This window comes from Taudactylus pleione, unplaced genomic scaffold (assembly GCF_031769625.1).
Source record: "Taudactylus pleione unplaced genomic scaffold, aTauple2 ptg000391l, whole genome shotgun sequence".
Taxonomy (NCBI): Eukaryota; Metazoa; Chordata; class Amphibia; order Anura; family Myobatrachidae; genus Taudactylus; species Taudactylus pleione.
The window spans coordinates 7,170,001-7,191,423 of record NW_028284792.1 but is presented as its reverse complement, the minus strand read 5'-3'; the positions used below and the strand labels follow the sequence as shown (position 1 = coordinate 7,191,423).

General features: G+C 40.1%; 1 protein-coding gene across 1 annotated transcript in view; it reads left to right on the top strand.

Annotated features, from left to right (window-relative positions):
- The window catches only part of LOC148507550 (S-adenosyl-L-methionine-dependent tRNA 4-demethylwyosine synthase TYW1-like), a 217,297-nt gene that overhangs the window by 111,716 nt on the left and 84,158 nt on the right, over positions 1 to 21,423 (top strand). The window contains exon 13 of the mRNA XM_088445921.1: positions 634 to 769. Coding sequence (XP_088302047.1) covers positions 634 to 769 — 136 coding nt within the window. The remainder of the gene's footprint in view (positions 1 to 633; positions 770 to 21,423) is intronic.

Below are 21,423 nucleotides of genomic sequence, written 5' to 3'. Positions count from 1 at the left end.
ATAGACTTCTTGGGGGTCCCCAAGTATGGGTCAGGTGTTTTGGGATTGCAGGTGCATGCAGCAGGTGGATTTTTCAAATTTTTTAAAAGTTCACTTTAGAGACATAAAAACATGCTAGCACCTATTTTCAAGCACCCCAAATTTGACAGGACTACTTATTTTCACCAAAAAATACAGCTTTATGCCATTCTTCACCACTTTTACCTAGACCTTGCTAATTACCTTGCTAATAGCAAGCAATTTACCATAACTTAAGTACGCAAAATAGTCTTATTAGGGCTATTAGTACACATCTATATTGATTCCATATGTTAATATATCTTTTTCTGGGGTACAGACTGATTTCCCCAATTCTTTCAGTACTTTTCGCCTGTTCCGCATCCGCCTTGCAATTGAATTAGGTGAAAAGCGGGGACGAGCACGGAATAAATTCGCCTCTGAAACAGGCGAATGAAGCGAACAGTCGGACAGGCGAAAACTTCGCCTCTAATTGAATATGGCTCCATGTCATATGTCAGTGAATTATTATGGTTGCTGTCAGAAGAATTATTTGCATGTTCGTTTTATGTATTTTGTGTAACATCCATATTTATTCTCAGGTTTATGCATCTAAAATGAGTTCTCATTGATCAGGTCTCTGGAGCCAGTCACACAGCTGTATGTGAGCGTCGATGCAAGTACCAAAGACAGCCTTAAGAAAATTGACCGCCCACTCTTTAAGGATTTTTGGCAAAGGTTTCTTGACAGCTTGACGGCCTTGGCAGAAAAGGTAAAATATGGGATTATATTTACACGGTGTTACTTAACACAAATGTAAGTTCTCATGACAGTAGCTGTTTCCTTTCTTACCTATGTAGCTCTGTATATAACATTTCTTTAAAATAAAGGTTATCGTAATATTAGGTTTTATTTAATTAACAAACTTAATAGACAAACTCTAAATTGAATTACACAATCTCCATTTCAATGTCCGTAACATGTGATACTGCTTCATTTTGCGGTTTACTTTTCTTTGCAGTACAACAACATATGTAGCTGTGTTAAATATTGATGATGGTAAAAACAAAATCAGTTAGTCTCCATCAGAAAACAGCCCGTGTAAAATTACATTTAAGTCTAGGTTAGGGGTTAATTATATTTTGTAACAGCTAGTGCACTTTATATTATGACCTTGTTTCAGATGATTTGGTATAATGAATGCACTTGACATGGAGATTGTCATCAGAACAAACGGCAAGTGACAGCAGCTGGCCAGTGATCTAAAAATGTGCCCTACTGACAATGATGTTCTATCACTGCACACCCTATGTGCCAGCACCCAAGCAAAGCAAACAAACAAAATGAATGTGGTGAAACATATTCGAAACAAAGCAAATAAAAGAATAATTACAAAAATAAGATAGTTTTCATCAATAGAATGAATGTCTTTTTGGATAGATGCCCAAAGCATGTAGTATAGTATAAATGAAGAATAAACGTTCGTTTTAAGTTAACTGCCCTAAGCTAAATCACACAATTACCACCCCTTTACACAATTAGGAACATGGTTCTGTAGGTGGCGAGCTGGTAATCAGTGAGGATAAGAGGAGCAGATTTCTGGCATAGTAAAAGGGGTCAGGTTGAGACATGTGAAGAGATGTTTATGTGCCATTTTATTATTGGCTTTGTATCTTAGTGGAAGTATTTTATATTAGATTAGGTAAAGTAAATGCAACCAGTGTAGACACTGGCGGAACAGCCGTAGAAAATGAGTATCTGCTGTGTGTTAAAATGTATCGCAGTGATGAGTCTGTCCTTAGACATGCTGGGTCTCCTTTAAAGCATCTTGGACTAGTTGGCCTAACCGATTAATTTTGTTTCTTAATATACTATACTGGAATTTGTGGAGGATGAGAGCTCTGTTAGGGCTCTGATTGAGTTTGCACCTGGTATATAGAAGATTTACAGTATCCATTGGTCAGATAATTGTAAGACATTGAGATCAAGGACTTGGGATAATGGGATACACAAGAGATGGGATTAAATTGTTAAGGTCATATTTTTTATTTTGTAGATATTAAATTACAAGTAAGTAATGACTCTTTTATATATAGTCTTTTAAAATTAATTTAGCTTGAGGAATATCCAACATCAAAATTTGTTGCTGGTAGAGTTTTCCTAAAATTGTACTCTCATTTACAACTTTTTTTTCTCCTTCCCTATAGTATTTACAGTATATTATAGAAGCAGCTGCGCCCCCATGCTTACATAACATACACTTTGTCAGTGCAGGACTCTTACTGTATCTATAAGTTGGTACCTTACTGTCCTTGCCACAATATCATGTACACTTTTATAGTGCAAGTCAGTGTTTCCCAACTCCTGCCCTCCGGGAGCCCTAGCAGTGCATGTTTTACAGATCTCCTCAGTACCGCAATTGAAATAATTAGCTCCACCTGTAGATCTTTTGATATGTATCAACCAGTAATGAGTACATCATACATGCCTACCCTCCCGGTTTTCGCTGGAAACATTTTTCGGGTAACCCCCCGCACTCTCGGAAGGGTGGGCACTTCTCCCGCGTTCTGCCCACTTCACTAGGAAGTTTCCGCGGCGATCGCGTGTCTCCGTGTAAGGGGCGGGGATTGATGACGCAATTCTATTTAAATTTAAGGCCAATCGTGGCAGTTTACTGCGAAGAGGGCACGGCTTAATGCCGTGAACCATCAGGCCCCACCCCGTCACACCCCACCTGCTTCTTTCAACAAGACTTCTCCCGGGGAGGAGAAGCCAAAGGTAGGTAACTATGGAGTACACATGTGCACCAACTAGGAGATCTGTAAAACATCCTTTTCAGGATCAACCCATTCCCAAAGTTGAGATAAAAAATAGGAAAATCCCCTCATCTATGATGAGATAGGACATTCATCAAAAAACGTAGTTCAAGAAACCCCTGCCTGTTAGGGATAGACCATCTCCTGCTCGCAGCATTTTTGAACTTTGCAACACTACCATATCAAGTGAGATTTTCTTCTTTAATTCATGATTCTGTCCAAGTTATTTTTAGAGGCATATGTGCTAAAAATTACAGAAGTTCAGCAATTATTTTGATTTGTACACAGCAGCGGGGATAATCTTTTTTACATGATCTCTATTATGTACTAAATGTAACTTGCTGGGACACTGGTAACGATAAATGCTCTCTCTGTGAGTTACATCACGGGGGTATCAGTGGAGTCTTTCAAATTTTTGAAATCTTCCTCATGAGAAACTGACACTACGCTGTGCTGTTCAGAGTTTGGTACATATGGCTCAGATGGTAGTCCCTTTTGGTAATAATGGCAGGGCCGAAACTAGGATTTTTTGTCACCAGGGGCAAGACAGTAATTTGGCGCCCCCCATGTAATTCCCCCTGCAGTAGTGCCCATATTGTAATGCCCCCATAGTAATGCCCATATGTTAATACCCCCATAGTAATGTAGTAATGCCCCTGTAGTGCCCACCATACAGTAATGCCCCTGTAGTGCCCATGCTCCCATATTAATGCCCCTGTAGTGCCCATGCTTTCATAGTAATGCCCCTGTAGTGCCCATGCTCTCATAGTAATGCCCCTGTATTGCCCATGCCCCCATAGTAATATCCCTGTAGTGCCCTTACAGTAATGCCCCTGTAGTGCTCATGCCCCCACAGTAATGCCCCTGTGGTAATGCCCCTGTAGTGCCCATGCCCCAATAGTAATGCCCCTGTAGTGCTCATGCCCCATTATTAATGCCCCTTATTGCCTATGCCCCCATAGTAATGCCCCTGTGGTAATGCCCCTGCCCCCATAGTAATGCCCCTGTGGTAATGCCCCTGCCCCCATAATAATGCCCCTGTAGTGCAGCTTATTAAAAAAAAAAAATACTTACCTTGAACCCCGCTCCTGCATCCAGCGTCGCGTCCGGTCCGCCGGCTGCTCCTTGGAACTATGGGGGAGATGTCATGACGTCTCCCCCATAGTGCCCGTGGGGAGAGCCGGAAGCTGGAGTTCGGGAGAGAACTCCAGCCTCCGGCTCCGGCTACACCGCGTCGCTGCAGAGAATAAATATTACCAGCGGACGTCCGGCTTGGAGCCTCTCTGCAGCGCCGGGCTGGAGGTCACTGGCACCAGGTACACCAGGTGCATGTGCACCTCCAGCCCCCCCCTAGTTGCGGCCCTGATAATGGGGACTGTGGTCTGCAGTTGTAGTTAGACTTCTGCAGATTTTTGTGACATCTCCTGCATTAGGCTGTTATTACATAGCCGGGATGCATAAAACTATACGGAAACTGTAGTTTCTGCATTATTTTATGAGAACTCAGCTTGATAAATCGGCCCCTTCGTTTTCACTGTATATTAATTTACCTTAGAGTGATGTATACAAATGCAAATTGAGTTCTTATATGTTGATAACTCTTTTGCGACTCCTAATATCCAAATATATTACAAATGTAAACACTACGAAATATGTGAGGAACACTGTGTTTAAATACCATTAGGTCGAGATTAGTGTGGGATCTATTACGGCTAAAGGTGTTTTTTTCTGTAGGCATCTGTGCCTCAGATGTGCTAAATTACATTTGTAATGACTTCCACACACTGCTCCTGGCATTCCTATGCTCATTTATTTTCTTGGCAGTGATGCTCAGTGATTGCAGGAGGCGGCAACTGGTTATGTTTTTTGAATTTATTGGATAACAAATTCTGTGAACTGAATGTTTGCATCCATCTACGTTGTTTATCAGCCATTGCCTTTATACAAGTCTCCTTCTTAAATGAGCCCCTCTATTTATTTGCTTATTTATTTTCCCCCTCTATCAAAATATGAAACTTTTATAATGGTCTATAACCAATGTAGAATAAATACAGTTGTGGTGTTCAATTTTATCTATTTTTGTCTTGCTAAAAACTTTAGCTATATTTTGCTATTTTATGCAGTTTATTCCAGCTGTCAGCATTATGCTAGACCTTAAAATTGGCTTAAGAAACTCTACATTAGCAGGCTAATTAGAGATCCTCTTCTTTATTTTCATTGCTATTACCTTTATTCAAATGAGCAGAAAGTGTAGAAGTGGTCAATTGCTTGAGCAGGTGCACGGCTTATTACACGATAATATGAACATAAGGAGGCCGATTTCCTCAGCACAGCATGGGCTGCAGTCTATCTGACATCTGTTACATAATGCATCATTATTTGTATGGCTGCCTGACACTGTCTAACTTTATTTTCACCAAGACATTGATTTAGCCGTCTGAAAAACCTAATTTAACAGTAGGTAAAATGCAACTTGCCAAAAAAAATAAATAAAAAGCTTTTAGAAATTGTGCAGGTGATATATTCTGGAATAAAAGTATATTTCTAAGTTTTATATTTGCTCTCGGAATCTGTATGAAATCCCGGCAGTCGGGATGCCTGCTGTCAATATACCAATTGCGGCATCCCGTCGGTCAGGATCCCGACAAGGGTCCCGTAAGTATGTTAACCGTCCCCCTTTCTCCCCCATACCCTCCTTTTCTGTTTCTTAACACTAAACCTCACAGCCCCAGAGCTTATACAAAATAAGAGTTTATACAAAATAAACTAATGGAACATAAGAGAACTGTACTGGAATAGCTAGTAATAATAATATAGAATATCGCTAATAATCATGAGGGAAAAATTAGAACAAATAAAATCCTTATAGCGTAGCACAATGTATACTTGCATAATCGGAAGGGTGATCAAAATTTTCAAAATTAGTTAAAATAATGATATTAGCTGATGTCTGTGTGCAAATAGACATTTGAATATACACAGCTGGCATGAAGGGGAATTGTAAGGAAAAAATGTATGATGTGTTAAGAAGTGAAAAGATGATAGGAAATAATTAAACCATATTTATACATTTATTATGCCCCCATCATAAAGGGCTGTAATATAGAGGAGAGCATGTGTGTGCAAGTGCTCGTCTAAGTGCAATGAGAGTGCTGGGAAAGTCAGTGAGAATGTGCTCTAATTTGGAAAAAAAAAAAGAGATAGAGAGAGGGGGGGGGGGTTTCCCTAAATTACCCAATAATAGGATTATAAAAGTGCTTGAAATGAGCATCAAATGCTGAGTGCAATATCAGTGCTGCTTATATACAATGGTGGTACATAGGGAAACAATAGTAAGTGTTCATTAAGGATTTTTTTCCTTTGGAATTGATATAACTGTATCCTATATATTTTCGCCAGGGGATCGCGGCCATCAAACTGCACGCTCGTATAGGCTGTGGGTGGTGACCCACAGCTATACGAGCGTCCAGGAGGACGCTCCATAATTATGGAGGGCAGCCCTCATTCAGAGCGTGCGCTCTGCTCAGAGCGTACAGCTCTGAATGAGGGCCTATGTTTACAGGAAGCTCTAATAGAGAAAGAAAAAAACTTTTGTGGACCATTAAACCCAAATGACTTCTAAAAAGATCCAAAAATAACACACATTTCTTCATCTATAATGCTGCCTTGTGATTTTCTTTAAAAAGGACTATAAAACACTTTGATTTGATTTTGCTAGCGGTATCTCAAATATCAATGATACTGAATTAAAACCTTTGCATTTAATATTGTTGCAATTTCAAATCCCACGTCCAAAACCACCTAAAATCAGAACCTTTGAAAATTTACAGCTTAATAAATACAGCCCACCCTGTCTCTACAGATCAAAGTGTTGATGGAAAGGTTAGCAACTTTGCTTCACAGTATATGTTGCCTTAGCAAGATAGAGTAACTAATCCTATACTTGTACAGGTGGTCTAATAATAAGAATTATTTTTATCATGGAGCAAACCGCATGCATTTAAAACCTCTTTAATCTCCTTTAGTTCATATGGAGCTACCTTTACGCTAGTTTTATCCAAATTACTGTCGTTGGTTACAATGATGTTCAACTTTTGTTGCATATAGCCAAGTTCTACCATGGAGAGTTGCAATGGACATATACATGTAGAAATCTAAGAGAACGGATACCGGTTATGTATTTGTACACCTCACAAATACTTGTTTAATAGTTACAAAAATATAGTTACATTTTTATTGGAGTTTCAGGACTCCAGGCTTGATGATGATTATAAGGTCCATTCCCTTGACTGAATGCAGAAAAAAACGTTACATGATTTTTCGCCCGACCTGACGTATCGGGCTGACATATCTTCAAGATCTGCTAGTGTGTACCCACTGTCGGCCCATGCGCTCTCCCATTTGGTCGACAGTCGCATTGTCTGGTCGTCCCTACATTCAGCTCAATCTGACAATGCGACTGACGACCCCATGCAGCTAGATACAAGGTGATCGTGTAGTGTGTACCGGCCACCCGATATTTTGACCTGTCGGCGGTGTGGTTGTGCGTTGCATCACTGGGTACGCACATCGTTAAGTGTGTACCCAGCTTTAGGTGCTAATAAAATAAAAGAACATATTAGGGATAATACCACACAAAAATCTGTATATAAAAGTGTTGCAAAAGCTGCTGTTAGAGTAAACCTCTGTGAGTGTTTACTAGCATGTAAGAAGTCAAAAAACTGGGGTGCCTCAGGGCACTTGCAGGGGTGCCTGGGGTTGGTGGTCCAGTAGCACATAAAATTATATTTAGTAAATGTGATAGGCAAAGCCAATGCTAATGACTGCCAGTCAAAAAATGTGGATAAAAAGAAGCTCGGCCCTGTCGACCACCACATAACTGAACCTAAGGGTGACCTATAAGCACAATTTATTTCATTTAATTTTTGCTGAATTTCTCAATAAGAAACTTTTGGCCCACTTTTGGGTGCCGTGGAAAAAATGTTGATACTCCTAGGGTGCCGTGCATCGAAAAAGTTTGGGAACCACTGTATTACCCACAAGTTTTTGAGAAAATACATTTTATTCAGAAATGCTACTATCTAAGAATAGGTGCCCTTGTCTGTAATTTTCATTGTAATTGCATTTTAATGAAATCATTCAATGCACCCAGTCTAGGATGTTCATTAATAAAATGTTGTGTGTTTATGTTTAGTGAAAGAATGGAAGGTCTGTCTGTTGCATACACACTTGTAAAATTGTCGGGCTGTTCTGTTGATTCTTAAGAGCGTGTACACGCCTTTGCTCATGTTTTCTCTGAAGAAAACTGGCCACATCGAAAGATCAGGTTTTATGTGTAGTTTAATTTTCATCCAATTCGATGGCACAATATCGAACAAAAAGTGAAGTGTGTGCGCACTTTCCACCGTCCTGTCCGATGCTTCTACCCATACTTCTACAGCAGCAGCACCTTCTTTTCAGCAGATATTTTAGACCGATGGGAGTCAAAGATCGCAAGTTAGATTATATAGGCGTGTGTATCGGCACTGTGATCGGGACTTCCATATCTAAGTGAAATCAAAAGTAAATTTGCATCGAAAGTGTGTTGAAGTTGTACAAGTGTGTACCCAGTTTAAGTTTGCTGAGTACTGTGCATGCTGTTGTGTTGCTTATTTATTTACAGCCTGCTGTCTAAAACAATTTGACTTAATGTGTCTTTACAAGTGCTGCGTCCTGTAGTGTTTTATTTTATCTTCACAGTTTACATTGTCCATCAATCAGTGTTTTGTGTTAGTCATAAGTAGCAGGTGTAACTCTACTTTTTTTTTTTTTTTTCTTATTTGTGCATTGCAAAATATTGACATGTGGGTAAAGAAATTTCTCTTCAGTGTTTTTCCATTTCATGGACCTATTGAATTTAGCAGAGTAGAAAAGTTTTTAAGCTGCTGTAAAATGATTTCTAATTTATGATTTTGATAAGCATCTGACCGATGCCACCAATAAATCTGTAGGCATAGTGACAGATCTATAATCTCTTCAAAGTCCTTGTGCTGGTAGGACAGTGAACGAGTAAATTGAGAGAAGTACTTGCTCTATGAAAATGTCAGTCATAATTTAGGATGCCTTTGGAAGATATGGTTTTGCAAGTTATAGTTGCTCAGACAAATATAAGAATATGAAGTACAGAGAATACGTGTGTTTGCTTGCCTTATGATCTGGATACGATTATTTATATTCATTATACCTTTTTTTTTCCTTTTTATTAGGTGCCACAAAGTGTACACTGTGCCATACAGGGTAAACATAGAAAACCCTTCACAGGGTATTAAAGCATAATAAATTACACTATTCAGGAGCTCCCAGATACAGCTGGTTTCTGCTACCAAAGTTTTAAGCCCAGAATATTTTCCAAAATTAAACTACTGTTTGAGTGTACCTTACATGTTTATGTTCCGATACTCAAAGCGATTATGCTCTTATTTAGGTGCAAACAAGATTTTTCACATCGAGCAGTTTATCATGGGTCCAGTGATATATGGTAGAAGTGATACACCAGTTTAGCAGAGAGCAATAGTTAGTATTGCCAGATTAATTATGTAAACTTAAATTTTAAACCCAGATAGAGATTTATGCAATGTAAAACTGATGGTGACATAATTAATCAGGTTGGGTAGGATATGCCGATGGATGAATTTTCGGTGGTTGAAATCCCAACGCAGTAACCTGACAGGGGTTGGTAAGTACCCTAACCCGCCCCCTCTACTCCCCTAACCCTAATTCTCTGTTGGTGGTGCCTAAACCTAACTTCCCCCGCTGGTGCCTAACCTCCCCCCGCTGGTGCCTAATCCTGACACCCCCCCCTCCCTTTCTTCCCGCACCCTAAACCTAACCTTCCCACCGCTGGTCAAACGTTCCTAAGCAAATCTCCCTGTGCTCCAAATCTTCTCCACCTATTTTTATCTATAACTTACAATGCGTAGTTAAGCAATGATTTTTTAAGTAGAATAACAACACACTATCCCATAGAGTAATCCAATGTTTAGCTTGTTTTAGTGTTAGACTTTTCTCAACTTATATACCATACATGCAGGTGTTCACACTCATGATTGAGTTGCGCGGCTTGGGTTATTCCACTTGACAAGTGTGATTTTGCAGTATTTCTGTCCTAGGAGTATACATCTGCTGCAACAAGTAAAGTTGCCAATTCAAAGTGTATTATTACAAGATTGATTATACTGTGGATGTAGGTACATTTATGCTAACAGATAGACATACCAGTTATGTATTCATATGTATATAATTATAAGCAGGGCTATTTTTTAGGAACTCTCCGAAATGCCGTTCCTGAAGGTCTTCTGAAAAATGACGTAATCAGGAACGCAGTCCCAAAACCTCCAGTCAATGCAGTTACTATGGGGCCTGGACAATCTATAGGGTCCGCCCCCCTGCATAATCTGTGGCCATAATCATACAGCCATGGCCAAATGTTTTGAGAATGACACAAGTATTGGTTTTCACAAAGTTTGCTGCTTCACTAGTGTTATAATTTTACTTCAGTATACCAAAGTAACATCTGACAAAAAGGTCTAAGCATTTCATAAGTGTCAAAGGCTTTTATTGACAATTACATAAATTTTATGCAAAGAGTTAATATTTGCAGTATTGACCCTTTTTTTTTTTTTTCAAGACCTCTGCAATTCGCCCTGGCATGCTGTCAATCAACTTCTGGGCCACATACTGACTGATGGCCGCCCATTCTTGCCTAATCAATGTTTGGAGTTTGTCAGAATTTGTGGGTTTTTGTTTGTCCACCCGCCTCTTGAGGATTGACCACAAATTCTCAATGGGTTTAAGGTCTGGGGAGTTTTGTGGCCATGGACTCAAAATTTTGATATTTTGTTCCCGAGCCACTTAGTGATCACTTTTGCCTCATTCTGGAAAAGGCATTGTTCGTCACCAAACTGTTCTTGGATGGTTGGGAGAAGTTGCTCTTGGAGGATGTTTAGGTACCATTCTTTATTCATGGCTGTTTTCTTAGACAAATTTGTGAATGAACCCACTCCCTTGGCTGAGAAGCAACCCCACACATTATTAGTCTCAGGATGCTTTACTGTTGAGAACTTGTGGTCAATCCTCAAGACAAACTCCAAGCATTGATTAGGCCGTCAGTCAGTATGTGGCCCAGAATTTGATTGACAGCATTCCAGGGCGAATTGCAGAGGTCTTGAAAAAGGTCAACACTGTGTAATTGTCAATAAAAGCCTTAGACACTTATGAAATGCTTGTAATTTTACTTCAGTATACCATAGTAACATCTGACAAAAAGGTCTAAAAACACTGAAGCAGCAAACTTTGTGAAAACCAATACTTGTGTCATTCTCAAAACATTTGGCCATGGCTGTGGGCTCAGCCATCCCACTCCAGACCATCGTGACTCCCTCTTTGTCACCATGGGGTGGGGCTACAGGGAGTGCAGGATGCTGTAGCTTGGCCAGCTTTGAACGTGTGTGTGGGTTCCCCTCAGAGACTGTGACTGCGGATCTCTTTGGTGCAACTCGGTTGTGCCTCCTTCGCATGGCTGGTCCCTGGCTGTGTGCTGCCCAGACACCCCTGCCGCATTACTCTGTAGGAGGATGGGAGCCTCTTTGGGTGGGGATGTGGCCGACTCCTTTTCAGCAGTGCAGCAAAGTCCCTGGCAGGCTTCTCTCCCGGACCAGCTGCTTTACCATGGATCTCTACATCACAGAGCTGGGGTGCCCCCCTTGTCTTACCTCCTGCAGTGCATCCATAGAGCCAGTCAGCCTCTCATTACTTCCTCGGAGCATCAAGTTCTCCAGCCGCTGTAGCTGTCTAATATTACCAGAGCTGTCCCTTCCTGCATAACTCTGCATCTGGTTACACTATCTAGTCTCCTGCATCTCAACTGTGTCTGTCCTGTGGAGCAGTCAGCAGTGCAATTCCCTTAGGAGATGTAGTTAGCAACCCGATGGTCACAATACTGACAGTGGCATCCTGGCGGTCAGATCACTGACAGATTGTGGAGGTAAGAATTAGCTTTAGGTGGAGGGTTATAGATGATATATAATATTATATATAGTCCATAGGCAATGTATAAAAGTACCAGTACCAGATTGCCAGTGGGATTTCTTTGTACCCCAGCATTTTTGAACACTGGTGGAGTGACAACCCATCACCATGGCTACAGAGATAAACAGGAAATTCCATAAGTAATTGCAATAACTACACAAAAAAATTTTTTACAAGAGGAGACAAAATCTGTCAGTTAATTTAAACTATGATCGTGTCACATCTTAAATAATAGAACCAACTTTAGTAATTAATACTAATAATAAGAATGACTGATCATGTACACCAAGGATTTTATGCATTTACAAAAAACTAGTACAGGTATAGGAAATATTTTCATTAAGACCCCTAGGGAATACTACATCAAGTTTAACTATCCAGAAAGTTTCACGCTGCAGTAATTGTTTGGGCCGATCACCACCCTTGGGACTATTGGCTATATATATAATATATATATATTTTTTCAATATAACAGTCCAATTAGCGCAAAAAGTCTTCTGATTGAAATCTAGATATAAGTTATCTTAAGTGTGGTGCAGCTGCGTCCCAGCTCCCTGCCAAGGAGCAAGTAATTCTGAAATATGCAAATGAAGGGAGAGCGCACTTGTAAATTAAAAGGTAGACAATTGCTTTACTAAATTCAAAGTTTACTTACTTTTAAATTTAAAATAGTGATCCTGGCCATAAACGTTCCTCTGGCTCCAGATGATCTATCACAGCCGAAGTTCAGACATCAGACTCGCGGACCACCGCCAGCTCTGGTAACAGCGGATGATGTCACACACTGCCACATCACAGGGCGTGTGTGTGCATGCATGTGTGTGTATATATAATATAATCTGTGTGTATGTATATAACCTTAATCCACAGTGGTGCAGCAACAGAATAGACAACTCTAGAACATCATGTTGTTATGTGGAGTACAAATCAAATAACACTTACCATCCTTATAAAGATATCACCCCATAGTGAGTACTAGCGTCCAAGCGCGGGACCATTCCCCCAGCTTTCAGCGCAGACAACTGACGTCATTATAGCAGAAGAAGCCTGCCACGTCAGCAAACATCATGTGACCCATCACTATTCTACTGTAAAAACAAAGGATAACACAGTAGACACAATCAATGCTAATAAGACCATTTCTAATAGATAACTAGTAATTATAAACAGTAAATACATGTCTTAGGAACCATCCACTAATTGCATAATTAACGGGAAATGCAAAGTATGTTTTTGGATACAGTCAGTCTAATAATGTATAAAGCCCAATGTGCACTCAACACAACATGTCTGCACTACAACTGCTATGAGAAATTATTTGTTTACCATGTACTTAATTTACTACATCAAATTTACTACAATATGTGCAATGTATCCTTCTGCAAAATATAATTATGAGAAACAAGTAAGGCCTAAATGCTCATTAATTCCTTTAGGTCTAATGGTGTTTAGACTAATAATCCACCTTGTCTCACATTGTAGTAGAATTTTAGATCTGTCACTTCCATGAATTAGAGGTGAAACATGGTCTATCATTCGATATTTAAGTGCAGCAAAGCTATGCGCTGCTTTGCACAAGTGCCTTGCTACTGGTTGTTAGCTTGTTTCTGCATTAACGACTATATGAATGGTGGATTGATGGACCGCCATCCTTTTTTTAAATGTCCTTTCGGGTTTCCCAATATAAGTTAGTCCACATGGACATATTATTTGATATACTACAAACCGACTATTGCATGTCAAATGATGATGGATGGTGTACCTTTTGCCTGATTGAGAATGATTGAACGTGTTTCCAGAGATCATAAATTGCCAGAAGGGGACTTACTAAGACGACTAACATCAGTTTTTACAAAGGAGTCCTCGCTGATAGCGTGATTTCAATCTAGTTTCAGACATGCCTAAAATTTATCATCGGCCTGTACACAGGGTCACAATGATTACTAATGATAGTGCTATTTTGATTAAACTTAAGGCATGCTTGTCCTGCTATGATGTCAGTTGTCTGCACTGCCAGCCAGGCTTGCGGTCCCGCTTGGACGCCGGAACTCACTACGGGGTGATATCTTTATAAGGATGGTAAGTGTTATTTGATTTGTACACTGAAATGTTGAAGATGACATGATGTTTTAGAGTAGTTTTGCCGCAAGTGCCGCACCACTGTGGATTACTGTTGTGGGCTCTCTGTGAGGGCACCGGGCGCTTTTCCATACAGATACGGATATATATCTTGTCTCCAACAGGTAATCAGCAATTACACTGTACAACAAAATAATACTTTTAATTTGTTTCCTTTCTAAAAATAGTCATACATTACTAATTTGAGGTCAAGAAAAACAAAAATTATTTCAAAATGTTTTTACTAGCTCTATTTTTTGAGCTACACTACTTGCACTATACTGTATGTACATTGGTAATCTAGTCATAGTGAAAAGCTATTTTAAAATCTATTTTCTTGATTGAATTAAAACAACTGTTACTTATTTTCTATCAATCACAAATAAGAACACAAAACAAAACAAACATACAGCATCCGAAAGTACTATCCAACATAGTGGCCTATTCATGGGGGTGTTTTCTCTTTGCTTGTTGCCTGTGCTCCTCTTCTGGAGCTTCTCTTGTCACTGTCCAACAGTAGTGATCACCTACCCTGATATCTTTGTTCCATTGCTGAAATGTCTTGGTGGAATCGCTCACTATGCTTGTCACTCAGTGCACCACAGTTATCTTGTGTGGGTAATCCCGTGAATCGCATATATTTGAATAGGGGAGGGGACAAATAACTGATTCATTTAATTGGGTCATTAGGCCCCGCCCCCTCTGTGCGGAACGCAGATTGCTGGTAAGGTTCTCTCCATTCTGCCCACTTCACTAGGAATACCCCTACATCGTCATAAATGGGCTATATCTCGGAACTCAGAGCTAACAGAGTTTTAAATGTCATTTTCAATCTTTGCATGCTGAAATCAATTAGAAGTAACTATTTCCACATCGGAAACATTTTCATTGTGGAATGCAGTGTTATTATCTCAGTCTGCTGCAGAACATTACTCCTTATGTGCTGCTTTATTTGAATTATATATTTAGGTAATCTGCAATTATCTCAGTCTGCTGCAGAACATTACTCCTGATGTGCTGCTTTATTTGAATTATATACTACTTTGTTCATCAAACCTTCAACACTGTCGTTCTCACCCATACATTATTCTTACCTCATACACACCGTGACCATGTTTTCTTCAAATTCTCACTTTACTCAGTACTCAGTGCCTACCTAATCCTTTATTCTGCCCCGTTCCCACCTCTATCCTTCCTCACTAGTCTCCTCCACTTCTTCCTCCCCTACTCTCCCCTCCTCTGTCTGTATGCCTCCCCTCTGCTTCCCTCCTTCTCTACCGTTACTCCTCTTTCTTTTCTCCCCCACAATGGTCCTACTACCCAACCACTAAGCTCAGCACCCACCCTCCTCTCCCTATCACTTCACCACACCTTCATCTACATCACTCTAATCTCCCTCCCCTTCCTACAAATGCATCCAACCTCTCTTGCCTATTGATCACTTCCTTCCACTCCTGCCTCCAAGATCTGGCCCGTGCTGCTCCCTTCCTCTGGAACTCTCTCACTCTCCCTATCAGACTCTCCACCTCTCTACAAATCTTCAAACAGGCTCTCAAGACTCACTACTTCAAAGCCTTCCAGCTCTCATCCTAACCTGCTGCTTACATGCTTCTTCCTCACTGTCTACCCTATCTGTGTCACCCCTGTCTGTTTCCCCCCTATAGAATGTAAGCTCTCACGAGTAGGGCCCTCTTCCCTTATGTGCTTTTCCTTCCCTCACTCATACGATCATCTACTCAAAACTCTCCACAAGGGCACTTAACACTTGGTAGGTGACGCCCTGCTGCTTTTTTGAGTGTTATGATCGCTGCAGCAATGTTTATAAACCATGTTCTTATTCTGTATTGTCTTGTACTGTAAGTCGCTGTTTTAAGAGTTTGCTCATTTGTTAATGTACTTTGTGAGGTGCTGTGGAGCCCTTGTGGCGCCATATAAATAAAGGATGATAATAATAAATAGAGGATTCAAGAGCGTCACACAGATCTGTTTATACTTTAAGCCAGCAATTATGTTATAGCTATTGTGTATGTACTTCCACAGGTTATGGGTGTCTGCTAAATCAAGAGTTTGTTAGCAGTGGTGGTCTGCTAATTTGCATAAAGATAGTTGTAAATAGACTTGATAATAGCGCCAGTAATGCTTAATTAGAATAAAGAGTATTTATGGGATATATAAAAAATTGGTGAAGTGCAAGTGTGAAAAAATTCAGAGCAATCAGTTAGATCAATATATAGCTGCTAATGTAAGTGAAGAGATTAATGCTTCAGTTTAAAGCAGCAGATTTAAATGTAATGGATAATCACCGCATATCCTATATGAGAAAGTGTACAAGGTGCATAAAGTGTCAGTGCAAGAATGGTCAAAACCACAGATTCTATAGCCAGTATGGAAAATTATTCACCAGGTTTGGTCCGTTTATATACAAACTGACCCTTTAGGAAACATGCATATATTACGTATTGGATCCAGGTAATGACTCCTGTGTCCCTGTACCTCTTGTAGCAAGCACCAATATAATTGTAAACATTATAAATGAATGCTTTTTAACCTTTAAAATACCTTTGCAAAGTATAAAAACAACAATAATAAACGCCCTAAAATAAGACCGTTAAAAGGTCTTAAAGCAGACAGACTGAACTATTTGAATAAAAAACATTTCATTAAAAAAAAAAAAAGTAATGAAATAGAAAACATTGCACTTTTGTATTCCTCTTTGTACCTTCTATGAAAAGTGCTGATCTTACTCAGAGTATCTGTTAAGATCATGGAGCTCCCAATGCGTTTCATCTGGCTTTCAGACTTCTTCAAGGGAAGATGTCTGAAAGCCAGAGGAAACGCTTTGAGGGCTCCATATTGGCTATAGAGTCTATGGTTTTGCCAATTCTTACACTTTTTGCACTTAAACTTTATGCACCTTGTACACTTTCTCATAGGATATGCAGTGATTAGCAGCTATATATTGATCTAACTGGTTGCACTGACACTTTTTTCACACTTTTTTGCTATATCCCATAAATACTCTTTATTCTAATTATTTAAGCACTACTGGCGCTATGTATCAAGTCTAATATATCTATCTATATATCTATCTATCTATATCTTTGTTCAAGACCAAAATGGTGGTTAATATATTAGTGAGGGGATGTAGAAACATTCTTCATATAACACAATAAGTAGTGCATATGTGGAGAGAACCCGGCACACTTGATGACAGTCATAAAAATACTAATTATTAATATCAGCCAGATATTATTCAGACTTGCCATGACTGTATAACATAATTTACAAAAGGAAGTAGACTTTCACATTAGTCTTACCTCTGGATAACATCTTGTCTTATGTACAAGAAATGACAAAGCCTTCCTTTAGGAAATGGTTATATATGTATCCTTTTCCTGGTCTCTTCTCCCATGAAGGTCATTCTGACTGCTTTGATAAGCAGACTCTATATTTATGTTTGCATGAAGTGATTGTATATATAGTATCGTAAATCTTTTGATGAACTTTGCATTTGCCTCTGGACCTGTCAAAACTCAGAAAGGCTTCAGGCAATAAAATTTTTAAGACACAGGATGGAAACCTTGGAGCATGAAAACCGGAATCCTTTAGACTTTATAGTTATAAATTTTTGCATTATCCATCTCAAATGTGCAGTAAAATTAGGCTGCCCAGCCATCTCTCTATCCTTTTTGGGATTGCTTAAATGTCAGGATGCCTTCGTAATATATATGAAAAAGACACCTCAGAATAAATTTGAGCAAGCGAATATGCTTTTTACTAGTTTTTTCTTAGCAGTAGAGCAAGTTTTTTGTTATGTACATGCAGTATGGTTAAATATTTCACACTTTCAATATTTATGGTTGTGCAGCTTATACATTTAAATTATATTTTTAACTGAAATGACTTATTTCATAGATTTATCACATAAGTATAGTGCATTTTTCTAAAAGTGAAAATTTTCAATAAGTTACTGTAGAATACAGAGGATGTGCTTTTAGTGAAACATTTAGAATGGTTTAAATACAGGGCAAGGGTGTCTCGGCACCCTAGGCAAGGCTTCAGCTTACCACCCCTCCTCACCCAAGACCATCAATACTTTCTTCACATGCCCCAAACTACCTGTCAGCTTCTGTCTCTCGCACCCCTCTGTCCAGCACATTTTTTCTGACGTGCCACTCTGCACACTAGCTCGTCCTTCACATCTGCTCTTCAGCATTTCCCTCACATTCCCTTCTGCCCACCATCCTTTTTCTCACAGCACTTTGCTTGCTTGTCCTATTGTTTCAACCACACTTTGGACCACTAATATTATATACATCTTCATATTTTATTGATTATTCTTTAAAACAAAATTAGATAATTTCCCTGAGACTGGGATCCTGATAACTAAAATGAAGTATTAAAAATAACTATAGATAAAAATGGTGCAAAAGAAAGGAATAAGGGAATTTAAAATTCTATATCAACTGTGTGTGTGTGTGTGTGTATATATTTATGTATAACTAGATATCTATTATCTATCTAATATATATAATATTCCAAAGACCAAAAACCTTATGGTTTCAAATGTCCCATTAAGGCTGCTTAGACATGATCTGAAATTTCACAAAACCTCCTGAATTTCTGCCACTCAAACTAAAATAAAAAGTAATGAAATTTCCGATCATTACGGCTGACACCTTAATGGACATGTTCCTTGCGCAATACAGATATGGTATGCCATCACACCCTGTGGTTAACTGCAGATTCAACACTCTCACAGTGAGATTGCTTTCACTCACAAAGTGGTGGAGCTGCTAATTCACAGAATTGTGTGCTCATTGGAATACAACATGCAGTTTTAAAATAAACACAATACACTTTAATAATTTAAAAGTTTATTTTACTGCATCTTCACCTGGGGAGTGGCGGCCTTTAAGCTCTTTTGCAGAGCTGCCACCGCCCAAGGACCTTCAGCTTCTTTACCTTGCAAGCACCAACTCGCCAGGGCCTCCATCATCTTCGAATGGGGGCGGTGGCCTTTAAGCTCTTTTGCGTGGCCGCTGCCCACCCAGGGCTTCCGGCGTCTTCATCTGGTGGCTGCCTACCCGCCAGAGCTTCCAACTTATTTGCCTGAGTGGCGGTTGCCTTTAAACTCTTTTGCATGGTCGCTGCCCACCCAGGTCTTCCAGTGTCTTCACCAGCAGGCGACAACCGGCTAGGGCTTCCAGAGTCTTCTCCTTCAGGCACCAACCCACCAGGGCTACCGTAGTCTTCGCCTGGCAGGCGCCAACCCACCAGGGCCTCTGGTATCTTCACCTGGGGGGGTGGCAGCCATTTAGCTCTTTTGCGCAGCTGCAATGTCCCCTGGGCTTCTGATGTCCTCTTCACCTAGTGGACGACAGCCTTTGAGCTCTTTTGCATGGCCGCTACCCACTTGGGCTTCCAGCGTCTTTCTTCAAGAGGTCTTCACTCCTCCCTCCCCGCCGCCGGACTGCCATGCCGCTGCCTCGCGCTGGCTTGTATAAGCCTGCCGAGGGGTTGGGGCGATCACGTCGCGAACTGTGATTAGCTCGCAGCGGCCATCTTTGAATTTCAAAAATGGTGCTGCGGCACCATTTTTGAATGGGCACAGCTGCCAAACTCTGCAGAATGGCTGGCAGGGACTGGATCCTCTCGGATCTAGGCCTGCCACCAACATGCTGCCGCTGCCATGTCCTGACACTAATGCCCGCACCTCAGCCGGGTCCCACTGCAGCCGTCGCCGCTAACACCAGCACCTAAGCTGGGTCCTTGTCGCCAATAATGCCCGCTACCTCCGCTGTTTTCCACCTCCGCTAATGCCCGCAAAGGAAAGCCATCTTTGTGCACCCAGTTGAAGCCACAGTGCACCCCCTGCTGGAGGCACCTACTGAGGCTGCAACAATTTGAAGCTCCCTATCTATATAATGGGGCATTTGTGAGGTAATAGTTTAAAAATGGTAACTTTCTCAATTACCTGAACCCCAAAGGACCTACCCTGGAACAAGAGCTTCCTAATAAACCATAACCCAAGTCTAAATTTGCCCTCTACCCTGACTTATGCCTTCCCAAAAATCCCCCATAGTCAACAGCAGAAAAGTGGTCCTAATTGAAAGTGGCCGAAAAAACTGACAGTTGGAACTTTAGATTGTTCCCAAATCCTCCGTTTTTTTTATTTTATTTTTTTTTGCCCTGAAATTTGGCATGCAGCATGGAGCAACAGTGTTACCTGTCCATGCAAAATTTCAGCTCGGTACGTCCAATAGCTTTTGAGGTGTAGCCCCTTAAACATCATGCCCCCGCTCAGAAATTCTCTATGGGAGAATTCCATTTTTTTTCGATTCAGCCTTAATATGCCCATATATATATATATATATATATATATATATATATATATATATATATATATATATATATATATATATATATATATTATAGGTAAAGTAGCCTTATAGTAGAAGCACGCACACTGATTCTGGTTTTCAACACTGTTTTATTGTTTTCAAGAAGTCTGCAAAACAGTGTCTTTTACAGAGAGGTATGTTTAATGCAAAGACCCACTGCCTGGTCACCAGCCACTAACTGGCATCAGTCATATTGATACATGACCTTCAGAGACATTAAATACACCAGATTCCTCCTCCCTCTCTTAGATTGACAGGCAAACCAAACCCCCTTTCTTGTCTTTAAAAGAGAGGCCTTTACAGGGGTTAAGGTTTGGCCAGACATGCTGCCATCATGCAGAGAGAGAGAAACACACACAGCATTTTCAACAAGCAGGTAAAACACCCTTTTTATCCTTCCAGTGCATAACTTTTCTGGGCTTGCTACTCAACACACACGGCTCCTTACAAAGTACACTGCCCCTTTTACTGCCCTTTTTACCAATCTCTCTCTATAAAAACTCACTTTAGTAAATGTACCCCCTAAGTATCCAGCATGTTTCCAGTCTTGGTAACGATAGATAGATAGATAGATATATATAGATATATATATATATATATATAGATATATATAGATATATATATATATATATATAGATATATATATATATATATATATATATTATAATATGCTGGTAAATGTATTTATTATTTAGTGTAGTGCACAGGTTCTCAAACTCTGTCCTCAGGACCCCAAACAGTGCATGTCTTCCAGGTCTCCTCACAGAATCGCAAGTGAGATAATTTGCTTCACCTGTGGATCTTTTAAAATGTGTCAGTGAGTAATGAGTACACCTGTGCACCTGCTGGGTGACCTGCAAAACATGAACTGTGTGGGGTCATGAGGACCGAGTTTGAGAACCACTGGTGTAGTGTAACCAGAAGTGTGCCCTCCTGTCCCTACATTTTCCTGCTTTTCACTTGGTATGTTGTTCTCGGTGGATCGAGATAAGATTCTTTGGATACAAAGACATTAATCAAGC